This window comes from Dendropsophus ebraccatus, chromosome 6 (assembly GCF_027789765.1).
Source record: "Dendropsophus ebraccatus isolate aDenEbr1 chromosome 6, aDenEbr1.pat, whole genome shotgun sequence".
In the NCBI taxonomy this organism is placed as follows: Eukaryota; Metazoa; Chordata; class Amphibia; order Anura; family Hylidae; genus Dendropsophus; species Dendropsophus ebraccatus.
In genome coordinates, this window is record NC_091459.1 from 28,963,394 (window position 1) to 28,986,890 (window position 23,497).

At 44.4% G+C, this 23,497-nt stretch overlaps 1 protein-coding gene across 2 annotated transcripts in view; it reads right to left on the minus strand.

Moving 5' to 3' along the window:
- MAP3K7 (mitogen-activated protein kinase kinase kinase 7) overlaps positions 1 to 21,600 on the minus strand; it is a 38,303-nt gene extending 16,703 nt beyond the window's left edge. For both annotated transcript variants that reach the window (XM_069974746.1, XM_069974744.1), the window contains exons 1-9: positions 21,189 to 21,600; positions 12,254 to 12,364; positions 10,935 to 11,000; positions 10,199 to 10,244; positions 8,691 to 8,829; positions 6,449 to 6,573; positions 4,936 to 5,064; positions 3,197 to 3,327; positions 686 to 767 (exon numbers count right to left, since the gene is read on the minus strand). In XM_069974746.1, the coding sequence (XP_069830847.1) occupies positions 686 to 767; positions 3,197 to 3,327; positions 4,936 to 5,064; positions 6,449 to 6,573; positions 8,691 to 8,829; positions 10,199 to 10,244; positions 10,935 to 11,000; positions 12,254 to 12,364; positions 21,189 to 21,275 (916 nt within the window). In that variant the 5' untranslated portion in view covers positions 21,276 to 21,600. The remainder of the gene's footprint in view (positions 1 to 685; positions 768 to 3,196; positions 3,328 to 4,935; positions 5,065 to 6,448; positions 6,574 to 8,690; positions 8,830 to 10,198; positions 10,245 to 10,934; positions 11,001 to 12,253; positions 12,365 to 21,188) is intronic.
- Positions 21,601 to 23,497: the final 1,897 nt, after the last annotated feature.

Sequence of the window (23,497 nt, forward strand, 5' to 3'; positions counted from 1 at the left end):
ATCGGCTGCACATCTCCTAGTACATGAAGAGATGTGTGGCCAACAAAAGATTGTTTTTAAACATGTTTTAAGACAAAGATCAGCCAATGAGCTAGAGTTTGTCCTCTCATTGGCTGATTTGGCAGATAATCACTCTTTATAATAGGGCCTTTACATATAAACTTTTTTTTGAATCTTCCTTTTCTTTCCCCCAGTACTTTAGCTCCCTTCATACAGGAACCTCTGGCAGCAGAGCTTGCATCTAATTCATTACTATTTCAGCACACATTCCACAAACCCCTGCAATTTTCGTATAAAGTCAAGGGTTGTGTATTAGACATACATCCCACTCAATGTAAAAATGACTGCATAGTCATTGCCCATCACCTGATATTTATTCCCATTATGAAAATTAAGTTCACGTCCATCTGAGGATTAACGGAGCTGTCAGACATGGCACCATAAGCTATTTATTGTTAGCAATATTTCTTCTAATCATCTCTTTGGGGTGGCTACAGTCCCTCTTTATAGAGAACCTGTGGTCAGTCCATAATGTAATGTGTCCCACATAAATATCATATTTTTTCCTATCCTGACATCATACTTTGAAATGCCCACATCAATGTCATTGCATTATGTTAGTCCGGTCAGCCTATGCACCACTATATGTGATGCTGCTGCTATTTGAGAGAACAGAATTACTGACCTGTACTTGTGGCAGAATTGCTTTGCCCTCCATCAGAATATTGGCATGGATACTGTAAAGATTCATCAGCTCCGGGAAAATACTGCAGAGGAATTTCAAATAATGAAATAGAGTAATCAACACTCAAAAAAAAGTGAGTCGAGTGCAGAGACGATAACTAGGGCTCCATACACTGGAACAAAAGTGTAGGGGGTCATGGGAGTTCCACTTCCAGCCACTATTGGATCACTTCGTCCCTAAAGCAAACAAGCGCTGATTACAAAGTTTAGTGCTTGCTTGCTGCAATCATTGGCCCATGTAAAGGGGCCTTAAATAACCCCACCATAAAGTGAATGGGTAAAAACAAGAAATAGAAGTACCAATATACCACACAGGTGGAATGGAAAACTGACCAGATGCCGCCAGTGGCAGAACAAATATTGAGGCTGCGTTCCCCATTGCAGATCGATCCTGTCAACATCAGGCAGCTATTGGTGACCACAAGGGGGAATAGTTTCGGCCATAGACAGTCACCACATATGTGAAAATGTGGCCTTACAGGTGACGTCTTCTCTTTTAGGAGCCACTCTTTATCCCCTTCAAATTTCTTTTGGGTATGATTCACCTCTATAGTGCTTTTTGTACTTTTAACAGCAGCAAACTGGGTCATACTGACCTTTTAATAACACAGGTACATTTTGTATGTTACAGTATGTAATAATTTGAAAAAAAAAAAAAAGCCCCACAACAACACTTTTACCTGCCTCGTGGCGCCATCCCCCACAAAGTGCCAGCCTAGGAATTGGTGACTAATGCAAGTGACCCCCTACAATACAGACACCTGAGGGGCCCTGATAATAATAATTGTGCATATATCTATCTCCCAGTGTCTGCAGCCAGTTTGCCCTACACTTATAGATGGCCCCCTCCTTTTATAGATGCCCCCTCCTCCCCCCCATTATAGATGCCCCCTCCCCCCCCCCATTATAGATGCCCCCTCTTCTCCCCCCCTTATAGATGCCCCCTCTTCTCCCCCCCTTATAGATGCCCCCTCTTCTCCCCCCTTATAGATGCCCCCTCCCCTTATAGATGGCCCCTCCCCTTATAGATGGCCCCCTCTCCCCCCATTATAGATGCCCCCCCTTTCCTCTATGCTAAGCAGTATTTAAAAAAAATAAACACACAAACTCACCTGACAACCCGCTCCCCCGGCGATCCTCTTCTTCTTCAGGCGCTGTCCCTGGCTGATGCCGGGAATAGGATGGGACACCCCCGGCAGCGCGTCGCGTCAGTGAGCTCCCTGTACGCCGGGGCTGTGACTTCTGACACAGGAAGCGTCTCTGACGTGCGCTTCCTGTGCCGGAAGTCAGGGCCCCAGGCAGCTCACTGATGCGCCGCGCTGCCGGGGATAGGATGGGACACCCCCGGCAGCCGCGCATCAGCGCATCAGCCGGGGATACTTAAAGAGACAGCACGCCGCTGCCGGGGCCAGTCGCGAATGGCGCCCAGATTAATAAATCTGGGCGCCATTTGCAAAATGCCAGTCGCATTGGCGACCATTTTGGTCGCCATCTAGAGCCCTGTTATAGTTCATAAGACGTCAGTAACAAAGGAGACTGACATTCAATTCACACTGACCACATAATTTACTGGTTGTCAGGCTAAGTATCCCATGACCTTGCCGCGGTAATAAAAAGTAGGAATGTAGGTGAGAATGGATGAAACAAATGACACTGCAGGACACTTTGATGGGAAAGTTAAATCAGCAATAAATCTTAATTTGTTGCATATTTGTTGTGGATACACTGCAGATCTGCAGCAAAACCCACTACTGATGATTTAAAGGAGAAGTCCAGGGAAAATTTTTATGAAAGTATTTTATTGCCCCCCAAAAGTTATACAAATCACCAATATACACTTATTACGGGAAATGGTTATTAAGTGTTTTTTCCCCTGCACTTACTACTGCATCAAGGCTTCACTTCCTGGATAACATGGTGATGTCACGACCCGAATCCCAGGGCTGTCCGGGTTGTGGCTGCTGGAGAGGATAATGGCAGAGGGATGCTCAGTGTCCCTCCAGTGCCCTGTGTTCCTCAGTGTCCCCCTGCCATCATCCTCTCCAGCAGCCACAGCCCGCACAGCTCTGGGAGTTGGGTCGTGACATCACCATTTTATCCAGGAAGTGAAGCCTTGATGCAGTAGTAAGTGCAGGGAAAAAAGAACTTGATGTGCATTTCTCGTAATAAGTGTATATTGGTGATTTGTATAACTTTTGGGGGGGGCAATACAATACTTTAATAAATAAAAAAAAAATTTGCTGGACTTCTCCTTTAACTCCCCACAATGTATCTGAAAACTGTCTGCCCTAAGAAACAGGTGCAGAAGTAGAATCTTTTCTATATACTTGACCTTTTTTTATAATCCACTGGCTTCAAAATCTGCATCAAGAAGGCACGTGTGAAAGCACCCATAGGACATCAGAGAACATAATAAGCAATTTACAAGGAGCAAAAAATAAAAACACCTTGCCTGCATAAGATGTGTCATTATCTTGACAATCTCTTCCATTGAAGGTCGTTGAGTTGGATCTTTTGACCAGCAGCGAGTCATTAAGCTTTCAATAGGCTTAGGTAAATTTTTAATTAGAGGTGGCCGAGTACCTGGGAATTCATGAACAGAAGGTAATTAAGGAGACGGATTAAACAATTCAGAAACTCAATGCTGCTCAACATGCTAGGAAAGCTGAAACCTTGTGTTGTTTGCAAAGCAAACTGGACAAAAACAGCAGCCATGTGGGTTCACTAGCATGTCATGTTGTGTTCCTGGTGTGCCACAGTCGTGGTGCCGTTGCATTTTTAGGCCATGTTCACGCTACGTATTTTAGCAATAAACAATGGCCGTTGTTGCAGTTTGCAACAACAGCCATTGTTTATTGACAGTGGCCGATTACGTTGCAACCTATGGAACCCCACTGCATACACTACGGCTGTGGTTCCATGCAGCTGCACAAAATAACTGACAAGTCTATTCATTGAGCCGCTATTCATCAAACTGTGGCCCCACAAGCCTGTACTCAAGAGTGTAAAGTATAACTCCCGGCCATACTTTACATTGTGGTCTATGGCAAAATATTTAGGGTGCCCACATTCTAATTAAAATATAGCAATGTTCACCCAGCTGATATCAGCTATCAGCCAGGTGAATATCTGAGACATTGGCCGTTGTTTGACACATCAAACAATGGCCAATGCTCATACACAGTCTGAACATGGCCCCACTGTAAACTACCAAAATGAAGTAAAGGGCAAAATTTTTATATTTTTTTAATCACAATTATGTCATTTTTGCAATTTTTAAAAATGGTAAACGTCGCAAAGGTACCACAAAGAATACACAACAGCTTTTAGAATCTTTCCAGCCAGTCAGTTAGAGAAAAACACCCCCTCCCTACTTTTAAAGTACAGTTTTAAGTCACTTTTTTTTTTTTTTTTTTTTTGCAGAAATCAATAGTCCAGGCGATTTTAAGAAACTTTGTAATTAGGTTTATAAGGCAAATATGCCATTATCTGCATTCAGAGAGACTTTCCCCAGGCCCCCCCCCTCCTCTCTCTCATTCACTGCTCTTTATCAGGAAATTGCAACTCTTTTACATCAGTGGAGCCCTGTGTAACCTATGGAGAGGGGAGGAGGGAGCAGGGAGATTAGTCGGCAGCAGAGAACAAAGGATTACACAGCAGGAACTGTGTAAAATCCGCTATTCAGTGCTGACCTCAGAGGAGATAACCTGGTGATGTAGCTGTAAATTAACTCTTCTTTGTTCTGTTTTGCTGCCTCATCTCCCTCCACCATAGAGAACAATGAAGACAAGGGGAGAGCTTCAAACAGCTTTTTTCATGATAAAAATGCATTTTTCGGCTAATAAACCTAATTACAAAGTTTCTTAAAATTGACTGTACTATTGATTTCTGCAAAATAAAATAATTTAAACGACAGTGACACTTTTAAGTGGCCAAGTTGTCATACTTTTGGACTCCAAAACTACATGATCTGGCACAGGATTTACCTGTACAGTGTGAACCTACACCCTAGAGAGCAAATCAATTGCACAAGAAATTGGTCAATATTCTGCATCAGCTAAAATGAGTAATGGAACATTTAGTGTTCTTATTACTTATCATAAAATAAACAACATGCTAGTGGGGAATGCAGAGACATAATAGCCTTCTGTGCTCAAACACCCAATAAATGGGAAATTGTACTTCGCTCACCATTATGGACAGCCCACATTATCCGAAAGGCAGGACCTCCAATTTCATCAAATGGCTTCCTCCTTGTTATTACTTCCCAGAGAATGATGCCCCAGCTGAACACGTCACATTTTTCACTGTAGTTGCTACCTGAATATCACAAGATACAATACACAGATTTTGTAAACCTCAAATATAAACAGACTTTGCAACCTTGTAACTCAAAGGATTATATGTACATAATGAGACACGTTTCATGGTTAGTCAGAACACGCTTTTAGGTTACATTTATAGTGTATTTTAAAGGGGAAGTATCAGCAGGTTAGATGAAACTAACCTGCTGATATGTCCGTATTGCGAAGGTTGCACAGAGGTATGTCTCTTACCTTCATCCTTGGCACCGTTCCCGTATACTTAGTCATTTACTCCGTGTGGAGCACTGCCCACCCCCATGGCACAGCTCCGCCAGGGGTCAGGCTGGATTGTTGCTAGAGAGCAGGGCAGTGCTCCTATCAGTCTTACTCTTGTATCAAGGATGAAGGTAAGACTCATACCTTCCTCTTTAAGGCGCAATAACTAGACATGTACTTACAAGCAAAATAAGCCTCTAATCTCTGGCGTTTTTTGTTTAAGTGTTTTTGTTCATGTTCTTACTAGTGATGCACCAAAATATCGATACTACTATCGATATTTCGGGCAAAAAAGCGGTTCAGTACCAGGATTTCCTGGTATACGATACTTGATGTTACGCTGCGTTATAGTGCAGGTTACATAAAGTATAGTGCAGAGAACACGGCCGGCGGCTAGCTGAGCGCCGGCCATGTTCTCTGTGTGCCGCCCCCTGCATTTAACCCCTCCCGAGCTGCTTTACAGCTGTGTAGCGAAATCCTCATACAGAAAGGGGGTGACAATATCAATTTAAGTAATTTTAAACAAAAGGGGTTTTTTTGAAAGTTTCATGCAGATGTTCACACACACAGTAATACTATGCTCACACACCATTTTTTGGCTATTTGTAAAATCAAGGCCTTTATTTGGCCTTAAAACGATGGCTGCTCTTATAAAAAAAAAAAAAAAAGTTGTGTGAACATAAAACAATGTTTGAACAGCAGTAGTTTTACAAAAGCAGGTGGTAAATACAGTACTTAGCTTGTTCACTATTTTGCCAGTAGTACTCAATTACAGCTTTTATTCTATACTATGAGCATTGTCGGCCAATTTCTCATTGATTTCAGTGGAGCACAAGAAAATAAGGCCATATATTTACCTCAAAAAGATGGCCTTATTTTGTGTAAACATGGCCCTATACGGTGAACGGGACATCAATATATGAATGGTAGGGATTTTGGCCATCAGCAAAACAAAGGTGCTGTAATGCTCATGTCACTATCTGTAACAACTATGGAATCAACGCTTTACCCAAATAATCCACAAGTAACAAACGTATCTGATTAAAAAAAACACACAAGAAACAATCACAGATACATTGTGTAATGTTTTCCTCTATCTACTCAAATCCTTCAACAATCATTACCTTCAAAAACTTCAGGAGCCATCCAAGCCGCACTCCCTTTGTTGTTAGTCATATGAGTCTGAATATCACAGGCAGTACCAAAGTCGCATATCTTCAGAACAGTGCCTCCAGCTACCAGAAGCAAGCTGCAAATCAAAAGAATTGCACGGCTATGAAAAACTACCCTTTCTTTTTCAGATGAGATACTTGAATTGAATAGATTTTGTCCATAAAAAAAACAAGCAAATACAAGAGGTAGCACAAAATAGCAGACATCTTAGGCCTCATTCAGATGTTCAGAGATTTTTCAGGTCAGCTGTTATTATTCCATGATCCGTAATTGCATCCGTAGTGCATGGGCTAAGATTGTTCAGTTCTAGTTAATAAAGTTGAACAGGTTAAAAAAAAAAATAACTAGCTTGCCCATATTTGATCCACGCTCTGTAGCTTCAGGTCCCGGTAAATCGCTTTTTAATCGAGTGCAAGGTGGGGGAGAGCTGGGCGGTATCCTTGTCACGGCTCTCTACCCGTTAGCGCGCTTTGTGGGAATGATTGACAGGCAAAGTGGCATGTCAGAGGCCACTATGCCTGTCAATTACTCCCGCAGAGCGCTGTTGGAACTTCGGTGCCGTTATCTGAAGTGACAGTTTGCCCAGCCAATCACCGGCTGAGACTGCCGCGGCCAGTGATTGGCTAAGTGGCCTGTCACTTCAGAGACTGGCTGTGAAGTTCCAACAGCAGTTGCAAACAGCTGATGAGTGTGGAGATTATATATATATATCGTTATATAAAGTTCTCTTTTTCTGGTCATTTTGAGCGTTTCATTGACCCCACAATTGTGATGCTCCAGAAACTCAATCTGCTCAAAGGAAGGTCAGTTTTGTAGCTTCTGTAACGAGCTCAACTGTTTTCAGATGTGTGAACATGATTGCACAAGGGTTTTCTAATCATCAGTTAGCCTTCTGAGCCAATGAGCAAACACATTGTACCATTAGAACACTGGAGTGATAGTTGCTGGAAATGGGCCTCTATACACCTATGTAGATATTGCAGCAAAAACCAGACATTTGCAGCTAGAATAGTCATTTACCACATTAGCAATGTATAGAGTGTATTTCTTTAGGTTAGGACTAGTTTAAAGTTATCTTCAATAAAAAGTACAGTGCTTTTCCTTCAAAAATAAGGACATTTCAAAGTGACCCCAAACTTTTGAACGGTAGTGTGTGTGTATATATATATATATATATATATATATATATATATATATATATATATATATACACACACACACACACACACACACACACACACACCTCTTTCACACTACGTATATTTCAGTCAGTATTGCAACCAAAACCAGGAGTGGATTAAAAGCACAGAAAGGCTCTGTTCACACAATCTTAAAATTGAGTGGATGGCCACCATATAACGGTAAATAACTACCATTATTTCAATACAACAGCCGTTGTTCTGAAATAACAGCAAATATTTGCCATTAAATGACGGCCATCCACTCAATTACAACATTATGTGAACAGAGCCTTTCTGTGCTTTTAATCCTGGTTTTGGTTGCTATGAGGACCTGACATGAGGACCAAATACTGCCTGAAATATACTGTGTGTGAACCCAGCCTTAAAGCAAGGGCTGCATGGACATTGCGAACTTTGTAAAAGGCTCTGCAAAAAAGTGCTGATCTAGCAGATCGGCGTTCATTTACTGATAGGGCCTTGTAATACGGCCCTTAGCCCAGAGCTGGATGCACAGCATAGACTGTTTCAGTACTGATCTATAATGTTCTCCATGCTGCTTCTACTTCAAAGGATTTGAAACAGAGGAGTAGAAAAGCAGGATATTCTGCTTTCTGTAGGTATGCAATGTATCTTGTATAGGGAAGCCATATTAAAGGCTACTCTTCATCCACTCAAGGAAATGTGACACATATATGTGTAATCTTTACCCACTGGTTACACCTCTGCTGAACTAAGTGATACAATGGTTAGAATTACTTCTTGTACACGCAAGAAAACTTATACTGAAAAGTTCCCTATATGACAGTTTTACGTTTCTCAATGCTCCATATAAACAGATTGCAGACTATTCTGCAATAGCTTCTAAGTGACACTCATGTGCAGCACACACAATGCCTTACTATGGACCATGAGTGTTAGAAGACAAGTCAAGTCAGTCTAGTCTAAGCACTTCTAATCCATTATTTAACCAAAATATAAATAAATGAAACAGCAATACAGAATATGAACCTACTTTGGTGGTTTAAGGTCCCTGTGAATAAGCGCCTTTGGTTTCATGCTGTGTAAATATGCTACCCCTTGGGCACATTGTAAACACCAACTCATCGCATGAGCAGCTGTGTAGTAAGGCAGGGGCTCAGCACCATGCAGTACTGCAAAAGAAAAGGGAAAAACACACAGATTTACAGACGGATGGTTTTCATCCAGGTCTCAAACAATGTACAATAGAATCCCTTCTGCATTTTCATTTATCCACCTTACTTAATCCCTAAAGGACAGTAAGAATTGTCATTTTTAACTTTTCTTTTTTTACCCCCTCATCCTCTAAAAGGCCATAACTGACCCTGATTATGCCATCTATATATATTATATTTATGCCATCTAAATTTTACACCCATTGATAAATCCCCCCCTAGAGTTTCTTAGTACTGAGAACACTACTTCTAAAGATGTACCAACCTCCCTGATGAACTCACACACCCTAGTAGGGGAAACGCATTGGATGACTTGGGGCTAACAAGATATCAGACAACACGGTTTTGATACCGTAAACCCCATTTTTTTCTTACTATTGGAACAGTAGTATTATATACCCCATTTACTGACTATAGGACCTGTAGGTGTCCTGTACATACTTACTGTATAACAACTACACCCATCCATAGCGACATGTCAGTGGTTTGTATCGGTCGAGGTCCAGGAGACCCTCGCTGATCGTTAGAATGAAGAGGCAGACGCATGCAGCAGCGCGCGCTGTCTCTTTTTTCTCTTTTTTCTCTGTATCACTGCTAAAGTAGCAGTCAACGAAATTATAATAGAGCCCTAAGCCCTAACTTCCAGTAATCGCTGTACCGGAAGTTCCATAGGCGCCATTATAATTCCATCCTACTTTAGCAGTGAGACGGAGATGAAGATGCAGAGTGCGAGCTACTGTGCATATCTGCTTCTTCATTCTAACCATCGCAGGGGTCTCAGCACCCAGACCTCAACCGATACAAACATGTCGCTATGACATGTCAGAAGTTTGTTTAAATGATAGGTACCCCTTTAAGCTTTACTTTTCAGCACATTTGAGTGGCGTTTTATGCAAATTAAAATAAATAAAGACTAAGTTTGATAACACTTTGTGTTGTAATGCAGTTACTTACCAGGTAAAGCTATTAAAAATAAAAACCAAAAACAACCACAATAAAAGGATTTGCACTATTTTTGGATATTGTTGGGCTTTCTTGTTGTGATTCTACAAGGCCTTCCCCTGGGATTGTAGGCCGTCATGCACGTATCCTCCCCTCTATTATTGCCTTATGGACCTGGTACTGTTGGGCCCCTGTACTTGAGGTTACCCATCATTACTGTAGGAAGGAGGTATGGCTAACTAAGCACACTGCCCTTGTGCGCCTTACTGATGAATTTTCAGGAAAAAACAGAAGAGATCAGAATGACAAAAGATCCTCTTTAAACAAATGAAACCTTTCCCAAACATAATATAATATTCTATCATACAGAAAAGCATGCATTTACCATTATACAAGGAGCCTCCTTCTGCATATTCCATAACTAGACATACCTATAAAAAAAAAAAAAAAAAGGAAAATAGTTACAATAATGAAAGATGTAGTGTGCATATACTCTTTTTCATTTAACAAAAGCATACAACAATAGTGTAACACACAATGGGGAGCAATATGTTGTAGATAATATGATACATATAAACATGCAATGATAGAAATAGGGAAAAATAAAAACACATAATAAAAGACAATTTTACAGTTAAAGAGTCACTGTCGTATTTTTTTTTTTTTGCCAGAAATCAATAGTCCAGGGAGCAGCAGGGGACCAGAAGTTGCTGTGGGGGACCCATAACATTTCTTTTAAACCTCAGGTTACCCCTTAAACATGGAATAATAGCTATGGCTGCTAGAAAGTTCTTATATGCAATCTAGGGCATGGGGTTTATAAATGCTATAATCTCTGATACACAGCAAATTATATGAGGTTTTTTTTTCAAGTCTTTTCTTGCAGGGGGTTATAGATACAATATGGTGAAGATCAGGCAGCTGTAGTTTAGTCTTATGCGGGCTCAAAATATTCCAAAAAGCGGAAAGAACGTCTATGTAATGAGATTGGGCCAAGGGGACATTATAAGAATCCATCTTCCCATTAAACTCCTTTGATGGGGGAGAAAGTGAAATATCTTTAGAGCAGGTTAACTTCTTTTTTCCCCATTTCTTTTATATTTAGGACAAGTAAATCTTACCGGATTTAGGCAGGCTCCATATAGCTTTACAATATTAGGGTGATTCACACGTGACAACTGGCGAAGCTGAAATGAAATAAAAGCCAATTTAAACAGTGCAAAATTCTTACAAATGTAGTGTAGATGGCAGGCCACGTCTCAGTGAAGTGCAGGCTTAGTGGAAAGACAGCTTCACGCTTGAGTTTGGTATAACTAAGGAGCCATGTTTGTTTCCAGACATTTGCCTGTTTTGCTGCTATATTATGTATACGTTTTACCTTGTGAATCATTTTCATGTTCAGTACATTAAGTAAGAAATCATGAGTATAACTAGCACAAAGGAGACCTATAATGGAAAGATTTTTACTGGCTTAGTGCACTGAACCCACTCCTAGTTCTGGCTTGCAAATACTAATAAAAATACGCAAGTAGCCTAAAGAAAATGTCTGGAAACAATATTCTGGCCTTTATATCAGTTAGCAACGCTGAAGCTGCATACATATAGTTGCTGGACTGCCGACACAAATAGGGACATTGGGTAAAGTGCTTCTAATAAGGCTACTGTACGGGCACTGGACTGCAGCTGGCAATACCTTCAATCATGAATGCTGGCACTGTAATTTTTCACGAATATTAAGAGTACACTGAGGACTGCATCCAAATACGACTGGCAAACGTTTTTTGCAGAATTAGGAACATTAATGTGAAGATAGTCACCTTTGTTATTAACCAAGTTTTTACTTATCTTTGAAGGTTTTCCCCCATATTTAGGCAGATCAAGAAGTAGGTTCAGCAACAAAGTATTCTCCAATCCAAACGTCTTTACTGCATTAAAAACATGATCCGTATGTCACTGGTTGTGACATATTGTATTTTTATGTAATAAAGACTTTTGGATTGGGGATCACATTGTTGGTAAACCTATGTAAAAACAGGTGCCACAGAAACTACAGGCATCGCCAGTCACATACACAGCTGTATAACAAACTCTTTGGTGCTGGAAACAACTGTATGAAATTCTGGTATTGAAGTGTTTTGCCCCTAAACAGTAACATAACTGCACAGAAAAAATAATTGTGCAACCCCGTTTGTATCACCCATCTGATCGATCATATGTGACCTTGCCAAAACCACTGATCCTGAGCCTTCAATCCAGAATATTATGCTGCAGGAAGCTGCTGGGTTGTTTCCAGGCTGCATCACTGATGGCTTCTTACTTTTCTTGGATGGCTTACTATCATGAAAGACCATCAAGTGACAAACTACATGTAATAAACTTTCCACTGCTTGTCCTACAGAAGACAGACAGTATTTCTTCCTTTAGTCACTATAGTTTATACCTCCACAATAAAGGCTTTCCTCTCAGATTCACTTTCAATTTGCTTGATAGCCACATCTTTTCCACGCCACTTTGCTTTGCAGACAACACCGAAGGTCCCTCTTCCCACGACCTGTTCAGAAAGAAAAACACATCCATGTGATATACAGAATGTAGAACAATAAAACTACTGTGTATTAGGGTGCTATTACATGGAACGATAATCGGCCGAACGATCAGCCGTTGACAACGATCATTGATATACCCATATTTTCCGGCATAAAGGATGACTGGGTGTATAAGACGACCCCCGGCGTTGTTCAGCAACCGCCCTATAAAATTATACCCGGCGTATAAGTCGACCCATGACTTTTGAGAAGATTTTTCTGGGTTAAAAAGTAGTCTTATCCGCAACAAAATACTGTGGGTTTGGACCCATAATTGTCGGGCGCTGACCGTGCATCGTTACGTGTAACAGCGATGCACGGCCGGTGGCTGACGATTTCCAAACTGTATACATTACCTATGCATGGTCCAGGGCTCCTCTTGCGGTCCGCGTCTCCCTGGGTCCCACGCTGTAGCTTCAGAGTGGCTTGTCTGATCTGCAGCGTGAGGGACCCGGGGAGAAGCGGACCGCAAGAGGATCCCTGGACCATGGATAGGTAATGTATGCCGTTTAAAGCAAGGGCTGCAAGAACATCGGTAACCATGTCCATGCAGCCCTTATCAGGCCGTATAATAGGCCCAGCAAACGAGCAACGATCTAGTAGATCGGCGCTCGTTTACAGTTATTATCGGGCGCACATCAGGTCATGTAATAGGACCCTTAATGAAAAGGTGATTGAGAACAACAACAAGCATGTTACAGAACTCGGCAGTTCAGGGGGCATGGGAACACCTTCACCCTGCAACAGAGAATAAAAGCCTGTCTACATTATGGAAGTACAGACGTATATATGAAAGGTACCATGTGTCTCCTTTAGAGATGAGCAAACCAGAACGCTCTGCACTTGATTACCGGTGGCTGCAGTTGGAGTCCTGAAAAACATGGATACAGCCATAGGTAGTGTTCTTGTTCTCCAGGCCACCTTAGGGCTGCATCCAACTTCTTCAACTGCAGAGCTTTTGGGCTCAGACAAACCCGAGCATGCCCGAGATTTGCCGGTTTGATCTTTTGTGCGGTGGTAAAATGTATTGTTACAGACCGCATATCTCTGTGTAAACAGAAGATAACAATGCATGTTAATGGTGACACAAGCAATCGTTCGTATTGATCGTGCCTTGTAAACACATTGTATACCAGCACCAATCTTGCTGATGGAGGCCGCTGGCTCGTCTGAAGGATCCTTAACATAACAGTTGTTTAAGTGCATTTATATTTTAAGAACTGAGAGAAACAACTAAAGTAAGCTAAAGATATTTTAAGAACCACAAAAAATACACCCCCCCCCCCCCCCCGAGACCCCGTAAACAAAGCACAGACAGATATGGGACACCTCGACCATATCTCATGGTGAAGGAATCCTCATAAAAACACCCTATAATACTAAACTGACAGATTCTTTTTTTTTGTTGTTTATAAGGCCAAAATGGTCACCATGGCTTCTGCATGATGTTGCGGAGACCGCACACCGCAGGCTCAGGCACAAGATTTGTCATCACCTGATGGTCCCCTAGGTGCATCGCTTGTCCTACTGTGCATAGAAAAGCATGAGACAATGTTCTGCCATGTAAATAAAGGTGATTTATGGCACCTCCCCAGTGAACTGTGCTGGTAACCCCGTCAGAGGTCTGACATTAGTCTGACGTGATCACCCCACAGGGAAGCGGCATCATTTTGTTTTATGTAGAATATAGCTTACAAGACAATAGATGATGTCCTCCCTGTGCTGTATTTTCCATTAGTCCGTTACTAATATAGTGCTTGTAGCCACATATAGAGAACATCAGCCATTTGCCAAAAGACACAAGACAGCAATACTCCATTATACCCATATTCCATCTTCACATATTCAGACAGCAAGACAGAAACAGGTGAAAACGTCGTCCGTCCTATGGTAAAATTGACTTGTTATGCACGTTCCTCAAGTCGTTACGATTACTATGATATATAACATGTATAACTTTTCTTCTATCTGATGGCCTGTAAAAAATTCAAACCATTGTTAACAAATATACATTCCTTAAAATCGCTCCATTCCCAGGCTTATAGCGCTTTTATCCTTTGGTCTATGGGGCTGTGTGAGGTGTCAGTTTTTGCGCCATGATGTGTTCTTTCTATCGGTACCTTGATTGCGCATATACGACTTTTTGATCGTTTTTTATTAAATTTTTTCTGGATTTGATGCGACCAAAAATGCGCAATTTTGCACTTTGGAATTTTTTTGCGCTGACGCCGTTTACTGTGCGAGATCAGGAATGTGATTAATTAATAGTTCGGGCGATTACGCGCGCGGCGATACTAAATATGTTTATTTATTTATTAATTTATATTTATAAAATGGGAAAAGGGGGGTGATTTGGACTTTTATTAGGGGAGGGGATTTTTTATTAATAAAAACACTTTACTTTTTTTTTTTACTGTAACTAGAAGCCCCCCTGGGGGACTTGTATATAGACAGCACTGATCTCTCATAGAGATCAATGCTGTGTATATACACAGCAAAGATCGATTAGATCGGTCATAGATTACTATGGCCTGCTGCAGGCCATAGCAATCTATTGCCGAGCCGGGATCAGCGTCATTCCGACGCTGAGGCCCGGCACGGGCAGAAGAACGGATCTCCCCCCCGCGATCGCATCGCGGGGGGGAGATCCGTCCCACTAGACACCAGGGACACGGAGAGCACAGCATCTAAGTGCAGCTGTCAGGTTTGACAGCTGCACTTAGAGGCTTAATTAGCCGGCGCGGCAACGGGACCCGCGCCGGCTAATAGAGGCACTGCCCGGCTGCACGTGTCAGCCGGGACAGCGCCGTTCAGAGCGGGGTCCCGGCGGGACCCCGCTCTGAACACCCCGAGCGGCACCATGACGTATCAGATACGTCATGGGTCGCTAAGGGGTTAAAGCTGCAACTTCAAATCTGCACCATCAAATCTGCTGCAGAACCTGTATGTGTGAACGCCCCCTACGGAGCATTCACGCATTTCCTTAGGCTTCGTGCATGAACAATATGCTACAGACTGGAATTCAGAACTCCCTGCATCGTTTATTATAATGCCAGGAGCTCAAAAATGGTTTAAGGGTACAAACACACTGGGCGTATCCGCAGCGGATTCCTCACTGCGAATTCGCAGACAAACTCGCAGCGGGATGGAAAACGGTGAGTATGTCAGCAGCCCGTCCCGTTAACCCCCCGCCGCCAGAGCGTATACATCACTTTCTCCGCGCTTCGGGGCTCCCGGTGTCTTCACGTCTAGCTCAGCCAATCAGTGCGCTGCCAGGAACCCACGAACCAAGCCGGAGTGGGGAGAAGGTGAAGTATAGGCTCCGGCGGCGTTAACAGGGCAGGCTGCTGACATACTCACAGTTGTCCATCCCGTTGCGAGTTTGTCTGCAGGGCAGTGATCTCCAGCGAGAAATCTGCTGCGGATACGCCCAGTGTGTTTGTACCCTAAATCTTCACACTGTTGTACTGACATGCTGCTTTAGTACAGAAGTGGGAAGATATAAACAGCTTTAGAGCTCACGGCATCATCAATCGTGAGGATGCCGGGAGTTCCCCCCTGTTGTTATTGTCCATATTTATGGACCATGCACGGAATGTGTTAAAGGGAGTAACCAGCGCTACAAAAACATGGCCACTTTTGCCCCACTCTTGTCTCCAGATTGGATGGGGTTTGAAACTCGGTTCCATTGAAGTAAATAGAGATTAATTACAAACCACACCTGAACTGGAGACAAGAGTGGGGGAAAAGTGGCCATGTATTTGTAGCGCTTGATAAATTCTTTAAAGGGGTTATTTAGTTTTAAAAAAACATGGCCACTTTCTTTCAGAGACAACATGACTCTTGTCTCCAGTTCAGGTGTGGTTTGCAATTAAGCTCCATTCACTTCAATGGAACTGAGCAGCAACACCCTGCCCAAGCTGGAGACAAGAGTGGTGCTGTCTCTGGAAGAAAGTGGCCATGTTTTTGTAGTGCTGGATAACCCCTTTAATGCTCCCTACGTCTGCTAGATCCCATCACTCCTGTAGACCATAACAGTGCAAACCCTTCTCTGTATATAACATAGGGAAAAGGTCCTTAATGGGCATTGTTAATAACCATTTGTACGGCAGTCAGCTAGATCCAGTCACTTATAAGGACCTTAGCAGTAACAGAATCCTCTACACGGATCTGCAACAGATTTGTAATGGTTATGGGTAATGGTGATGGGGAAACTTGTGGTAAGGATTGGACACATGAGGAGGGGGAGATTGTGGCTGCTCCTGGTTGGAGGGGTAAAAGGTGTCAGTTGGAGAAAGGCCTGCTGCACTGGGATTCCGGTTTACCACCAGTGGAGCAGTATGTATTGCTGCACTGTGGTATCGTTTTGTTGCTGGTGGAGACGGTATATTGCTGCACTGTTCTTGGTTTCATGCCGCTGAGTGATATTATGTGCACTGAGAAGTAGTATCTTGTTGGAGATGTCTGGAGTAATAAGAGAGCTGTACAGCCATACTTGGCACTGTGCTGCCCCAACACTTTCTTAAAGTGTGACTGTTTACTTTTTTTTTTTTGGCATTAGTCAATAGTACAGGCGATTTTAAGAAAGTTTGTAACTATGGTTTATTAGCTGAAAAATGCATTTTTATCATGAAAAAGCAGTTTGTAGCTCTCCCCCCTGTCTTTATGATTTTCTATGGAGAGGGGGAAGGGTGGAGGTAGATGAGGCACCGAAACAACAGAGTTAATTTACATCTACATCACCGGGCTATCTCCTCTGAAGTCAGCACTGACCTCTGAATACCGGCTTTCACACAGGTCCCGCTGTGTAATCCTTTGTTCTCTGCTGGGAACTAATCTCCCTCCTCCTTCCCCCTCTCTATAGGTTACACAGGGCCCGACTGATGTAAAATAGTGGAGTAATACTTCAGCATTATTGAATCTGTGTTAGGCTGGATTCACACTATGTTTTTATGTCCGTTTTTGCAAAAACTGATTTATTTGTGTGCATCTGTTTTTCCATTGACTTCCATTATATCTATAAAAAAAAAAAAAAATCAAGCCATGAGCTCTAACCAGGAAGCGGCCGCAGGGCGGGGGAACGGGACGGCGCGATCCGGGAGCCGCCGCTGGAAATGGGGAGGTAAGTCACCGCTTCCCTGGTCGTACACAGATTATACTGCAGGGCCAGAGTACCCCTTTAAGATCTTTAACAAGACACAGTTCTTGGAAAATTTCCTAGAACTGTTTCAGTTCCAAAATAAATGGAAAAAACAAAAAGGACACAGTAGAGGCAGCAGCAAACAATGACATTACATAAAAACTCTATTATCCTCCCAAGAAGCAGCCTGATCTCCACAGAGTCCCAGAGTTATTCTCAAAAATCAGACAGACCAATCACAGCCCATTCTGAGAAGTGAAAGCGGAGCTGTCACTGGCTGCCATCTGCCAGACAGGATAATAAATCTGGGCTAGAGTGTAAGACTATTCTCAAATAAGGCTGGGTTCACACTACGTTTTTGCAATCCGTTTTTTTTCATGTTTTTTTTTTGCAAAAAAAAACGGATGAAAAAAAGCATATGCCTTTGTGTGCATCCATTGAATTCCACTATAAAAAAGGGGATCAAAACGGATCCTTTTTTTTGTAAATGTACACAAAAACGTGTTTGCGTAAAAAAAAACCAGATCCATTTTGATCCGTTTTTTTTCTTTTTTTTTTTAAAGGAAGTCAATGGAAAAACGGATCAAAACTGATGCACACAAAAGGCATATGTTTTTTTCATCAGTTTTTTTTTTGCAAAAAACGGATTGCAAAAACGTAGAAACACAGAAAGATTATCTGACAGATTATCTGCCAAAGATTTAAAGCCAAAGCCAGAAACAGACTATAAACAGAGATCAGGTCATAAAGGAAAGCCTGAGATTTCTCCTCTTTTCAAATCCATTCCTGGCTTTGGCTTCAAATCTTTGGCAGATAAGCTTTGTGTAAATGGACCCTCAGTGGCCTGGATGCAGATCAGGCCTATTAAAAGGGGTGCTCCAGCGTGGGGGCACTTTTTTGGGGGGACTGGGGAGGAGGTGGCTAAAATAAAAGACGTCCACTTACCTAGCCGATTCCAGCGTCGGGTCCCGCATCACGGCGCTCAGGTCCCCAGCCGCTTCCTGGTGATCCTGGCGGGATCCGAGCGGACTTCAAACGGATCCCGCATCCTTCACTGAGTGGCTGAGCGGCCCTGAGACGTAGCGTCTCGGGCGGCATCAGACACCAGGAAGCGGCCGGGAACCGGGCACCGGAGCGTCGTGATGCGGGACCCGCCGCTGGAACCGGCAAGGTAAGTGGACGTCTTTTATTTCAGCCACCTCCTCCCCGGTCCCCCCAAAAATTGCCCCCACACTGGATAACCCCTTTAAGTGCATGTACGCCATGTCAGCTGCCAGTTAAGCAGCAGACTCTTCAGGACAGGTCTATGATGGAGATGAGGGCACTCAGCATTTGAACACTAGTGACTGAAGAAGCTGGATGCGGCCCTAGGGAGTCCTGGAAAACACAGATACAGCCATGTTTTTCAATGCCGAAAGTTGGGACTTGAGCATGCTCCAGTTGTGCTCATCTCTAGTTCTGATCCTATTCTCGGCACTAAAACTCTCATACACATAAAAAGGGCAATTCCATGATACGTTACTCATGTTGGTAGCTCCAAGTATTATAGCATTGTATCCCGGTGTATGGGGGTCCCTAAGCGGGATAGATAGATAGATATATATATATATATATATATATATACACACATATACATACACACATACATATATATATATGTGCCATGAAAGTGACAGAGAAGTCTTCTGGTGTCACCCTTGGTGCGGCGTCCCTTAACTAATGCCTTGTCTATGCCTAATCCTGTTATAAATCTGGGTAATCCCCAACACATAGCACACACCAATCCGCTTAGGACTAAACCAATTCTAACTCGCCAAGTTGCACCCAGGACAGTGAGATCCATACAGCTATGATAGGAAAGGTGATAACTTATCAGGAAGTGGGTGTAAGATGGCAAACTGGAGCGCTGCGCTCTTATTTATAACTGTTCTCCTATAACCTGCACAACATACATTGTATTACTAGTGAAGAAAGAAAGTAGCATCTCACAGAGGTGCTGGCGACACGCTACATGTACTTCTATGGAAAGGGAGACGGCACCGATCTCTCGGCGAGACGGCACCGATAGTGCCCCATAATTCTCCTACCACAGGACCCTAGAGCCACACAAGTGATATTTAAAGGGGCATGCGCCTACAGACAATGATACTGCCTCGTCAGCCCGCTGTCAGGTCACATCCTTGGTGGAGCTACAGCTCAGCCACCACTGCACATTCTCCCCCATTCTGTGTATGGGACCCCGGAAGCAATGGCACTGTATTATAGTCAGTGAGATGCCAGCGCTTGGTATGGAGAATGAGCAGGGTCTCTCCATGAGATAAGTGGCAGAGGACCGCGCAGAGTGACGGGACACGACGGCCCCCCTACAGTGCTGCTGACAGGACATGACAGCCCCCCTACAGTGCTGCTGACAGGACATGACAGCCCCCCTACAGTGCTGCTGACAGGACATGACAGCCCCCCTACAGTGCTGCTGACAGGACATGACAGCCCCCCTACAGTGCTGCTGACAGGACATGACAGCCCCCCTACAGTGCTGCTGACAGGACATGACAGCCCCCCTACAGTGCTGCTGACAGGACATGACAGCCCCCCTACAGTGCTGCTGACAGGACATGACAGCCCCCCTACAGTGCTGCTGACAGGACAGCCCCCCTACAGTGCTGCTGACAGGACAGCCCCCCTACAGTGCTGCTGACAGGACAGCCCCCCTACAGTGCTGCTGACAGGACAGCCCCCCTACAGTGCTGCTGACAGGACATGACAGCCCCCCTACAGTGCTGCTGACAGGACATGACAGCCCCCCTACAGTGCTGCTGACAGGACATGACAGCCCCCCTACAGTGCTGCTGACAGGACATGACAGCCCCCCTACAGTGCTGCTGACAGGACATGACAGCCCCCCTACAGTGCTGCTGACAGGACATGACAGCCCCCCTACAGTGCTGCTGACAGGACATGACAGCCCCCCTACAGTGCTGCTGACAGGACATGACAGCCCCCCTACAGTGCTGCTGACAGGACATGACAGCCCCCCTACAGTGCTGCTGACAGGACATGACAGCCCCCCTACAGTGCTGCTGACAGGACATGACAGCCCCCCTACAGTGCTGCTGACAGGACATGACGCCCCCTACAGTGCTGCTGACAGGACATGACGCCCCCTACAGGCTGCTGACAGGACATGACAGCCCCCCTACAATGCTGCTGACAGGACATGACTCCCCCTACAGTGCTGCTGACAGGACATGACACCCCCTACAGTGCTGCTGACAGGACATGACTCCCCCTACAATGCTGCTGACAGGACATGACTCCCCCTACAGTGCTGCTGACAGGACATGACTCCCCCTACAGTGCTGCTGACAGGACATGACTCCCCCTACAATGCTGCTGACAGGACATGACTCCCCCTACAGTGCTGCTGACAGGACATGACGCCCCCTACAGGCTGCTGACAGGACATGACACCCCCTACAGTGCTGCTGACAGGACATGACACCCCCTACAGTGCTGCTGACAGGACATGACTCCCCCTACAGTGCTGCTGACAGGACATGACTCCCCCTACAGTGCTGCTGACAGGACATGACGCCCCCTGTGCCCCCCACCATCCAGCCTCACCCCCCGGTTGTCGTCCCCCAACTCACCTCTTCCACCTCGATCTCCTTGAAGTCGATCTCCTCGAAGTTGAGCACCGGAGGGGTTTCAATCATGTCAGCGGAGGCGGCAGACATGCCGTTCTCTCAGCAAGCGGAGCGGGAGCTCGGGCAGGCGCCGAGCACACAGGAGACGCTGGTGACCGGACCGGGGGAGGGTAGAAGGTCCGGGGCCACCATACACTCGGGCTGCACGGGCGGCCCCGGCCCTGCTATGTCCCGGTGACCACCAGGGGGCAATCCGCCCGTGCCCTGATGTATGGCGGAGCTCGGGGCTGAGGCAGAACGGGAGCTGCGCGGGCCCACTCCCGATCCGACCATACATGTAAGCGCCGGGAGCTGCAAAGGCCGGGAGCACAGTAGCGGTGAAAGGGGCGGGGACAACACTACGTCATTCCCGTACGGCAGCACAGCTTACAGGAAGTGGCTTCCCCCCCTAACGAAACTTTATTGAAAAGACAACAAGAAACAAAAACTACTGTACGGGAGTGTAGCGCTGCACAGATGTCACGTGACCAGTGGAATCCTTTGCAGAAGGAGAGAATCCGGTAATTCAAGCAAAAAAAATAAGTTGTAATTTTTTTTTAAAAAAAAGTCATATAAGGGCTTATTATTTGTAGAACTAAATTTACTTTGTAATGACACCTTTAATTTTACCATAAAATGGTGAGAAGGCAAAAAAAAATACTTTTGTGAGGTAAAAATGAAGAAAAAAAATAAATTTTTGTTAATTTTTGGTGCTTTCATTCTTACTCAATGCAGTTTATTGTTAAACTTTATCTTCATTGTCTGGGTGCTTGCAATGACAGCGATATCCAATTTAAAGGAGTCCGGTGAAAATTTTTATTCAAGTATTGTATTGCCCCCCAGAAGTTATACAAATCCCCAATATACACTTATTACGGGAAATGCACATAAATAGCTTTTTTCCCTGCACTTACTACTGCATCAAGGCTTCACTTCCTGGATAACATGGTGATGTCACTTCCTGGATAACATGGTGATGTCACTTCCTGGATAACATGGTGATTTTACGCCCGACTCCCAGAGCTGTGCGGGCTGTGGCTGCTGGAGAGGATGATGGCAGGGGGATGCTCAGTGTCCCTCCAGTGCCCTGTGTCACTCAGTGTCCCTCTGCCATCATCCTCTCCAGCAGCCACAGCCCGCACAGCTCTGGGAGTCGGGTTGTGACATCAACATGTTATCCAGGAAGTGACATCACCATGTTATCCAGCAAGTGAAGTCTTGATGAAGTAGTAAGTGCAGGGAAAAAAACACTTTATGTGCATTTCCCTTAATAGGTGTATATTGGGGATTTGTATAACTTTTGGGGGCAATACAATACTTTAATAAAAACTATCTCCGGACTTCTCCTTTAAGGGTGCCTTCACACACACTGGATCCGCAGCGGATTTCACGCAGCAAAATCCGCTGCAGATCCAGTGCCAGTTTATCCCTATAAGAATACATTCTCGCAGCAGGATTGACATCCCACTGCAACTACGTAAGTTAACCCCCCACCGGCCTGAGCATACATCACTTGCTTCTCGCTCCACACTGATGAGGGACAATACCCCGAAACAGCTGTCTGTGGATGGATACCTTGTGGCGCGTGCTCGACTGGTCACTTGCTATATGTTAACGTGTGACGCCACTTCTGTGGCGGTCGTTCAGAATATAGCTTAGCCAGATGGTATACTGTTGTGACGCCAGTGCCCGTTGGGCACACAGGTATGGTGGCACACCTGCTGTTAGTTTAGGAAGGCTAGCTATACCCTTTCCCCTGTGGTCGGTGACCTGCCGGGCTTTGAGGGGGTCCCTTGGGTACTTATCACGGTGCTCTGGACTGGAGTTGTGACCCACTCGGACTATCGGTACCACCACCCACAGAAAGGGGAGATGACCCAAGTATGTAGTGTCCACTGTGTAGGTGCTGGAGTAATAACCACTGAGCATAACCTGTTAGCATAAATAGATCATCTTTACTATAGGAATACTTTGTACAACAGCTGATAGTACACAGGAAGTGCACTGAGGTCCTTTCGTGTAAGAGAGCTGTGAGTAGTTGAGAGGAGCTTGTGCAGACAGTTTAGAAGAGCAGAGAGAGGTTTGTACTGCGAGTTCAGAGTAGTAGAGAGGAGGATGTTGTAAGAGTCCCAACCCAGGGTAGAAGTGTGCTCTGCCGGAACATTAGAAGAAGTAAAATACTGTAGACTGGAGAATTGACGTTTACTTGTGCCCTTGTTTTGACTTTTTGTCTTTGCACCACCTATTGCCCACCAGTGTCGGGCGACCCATCC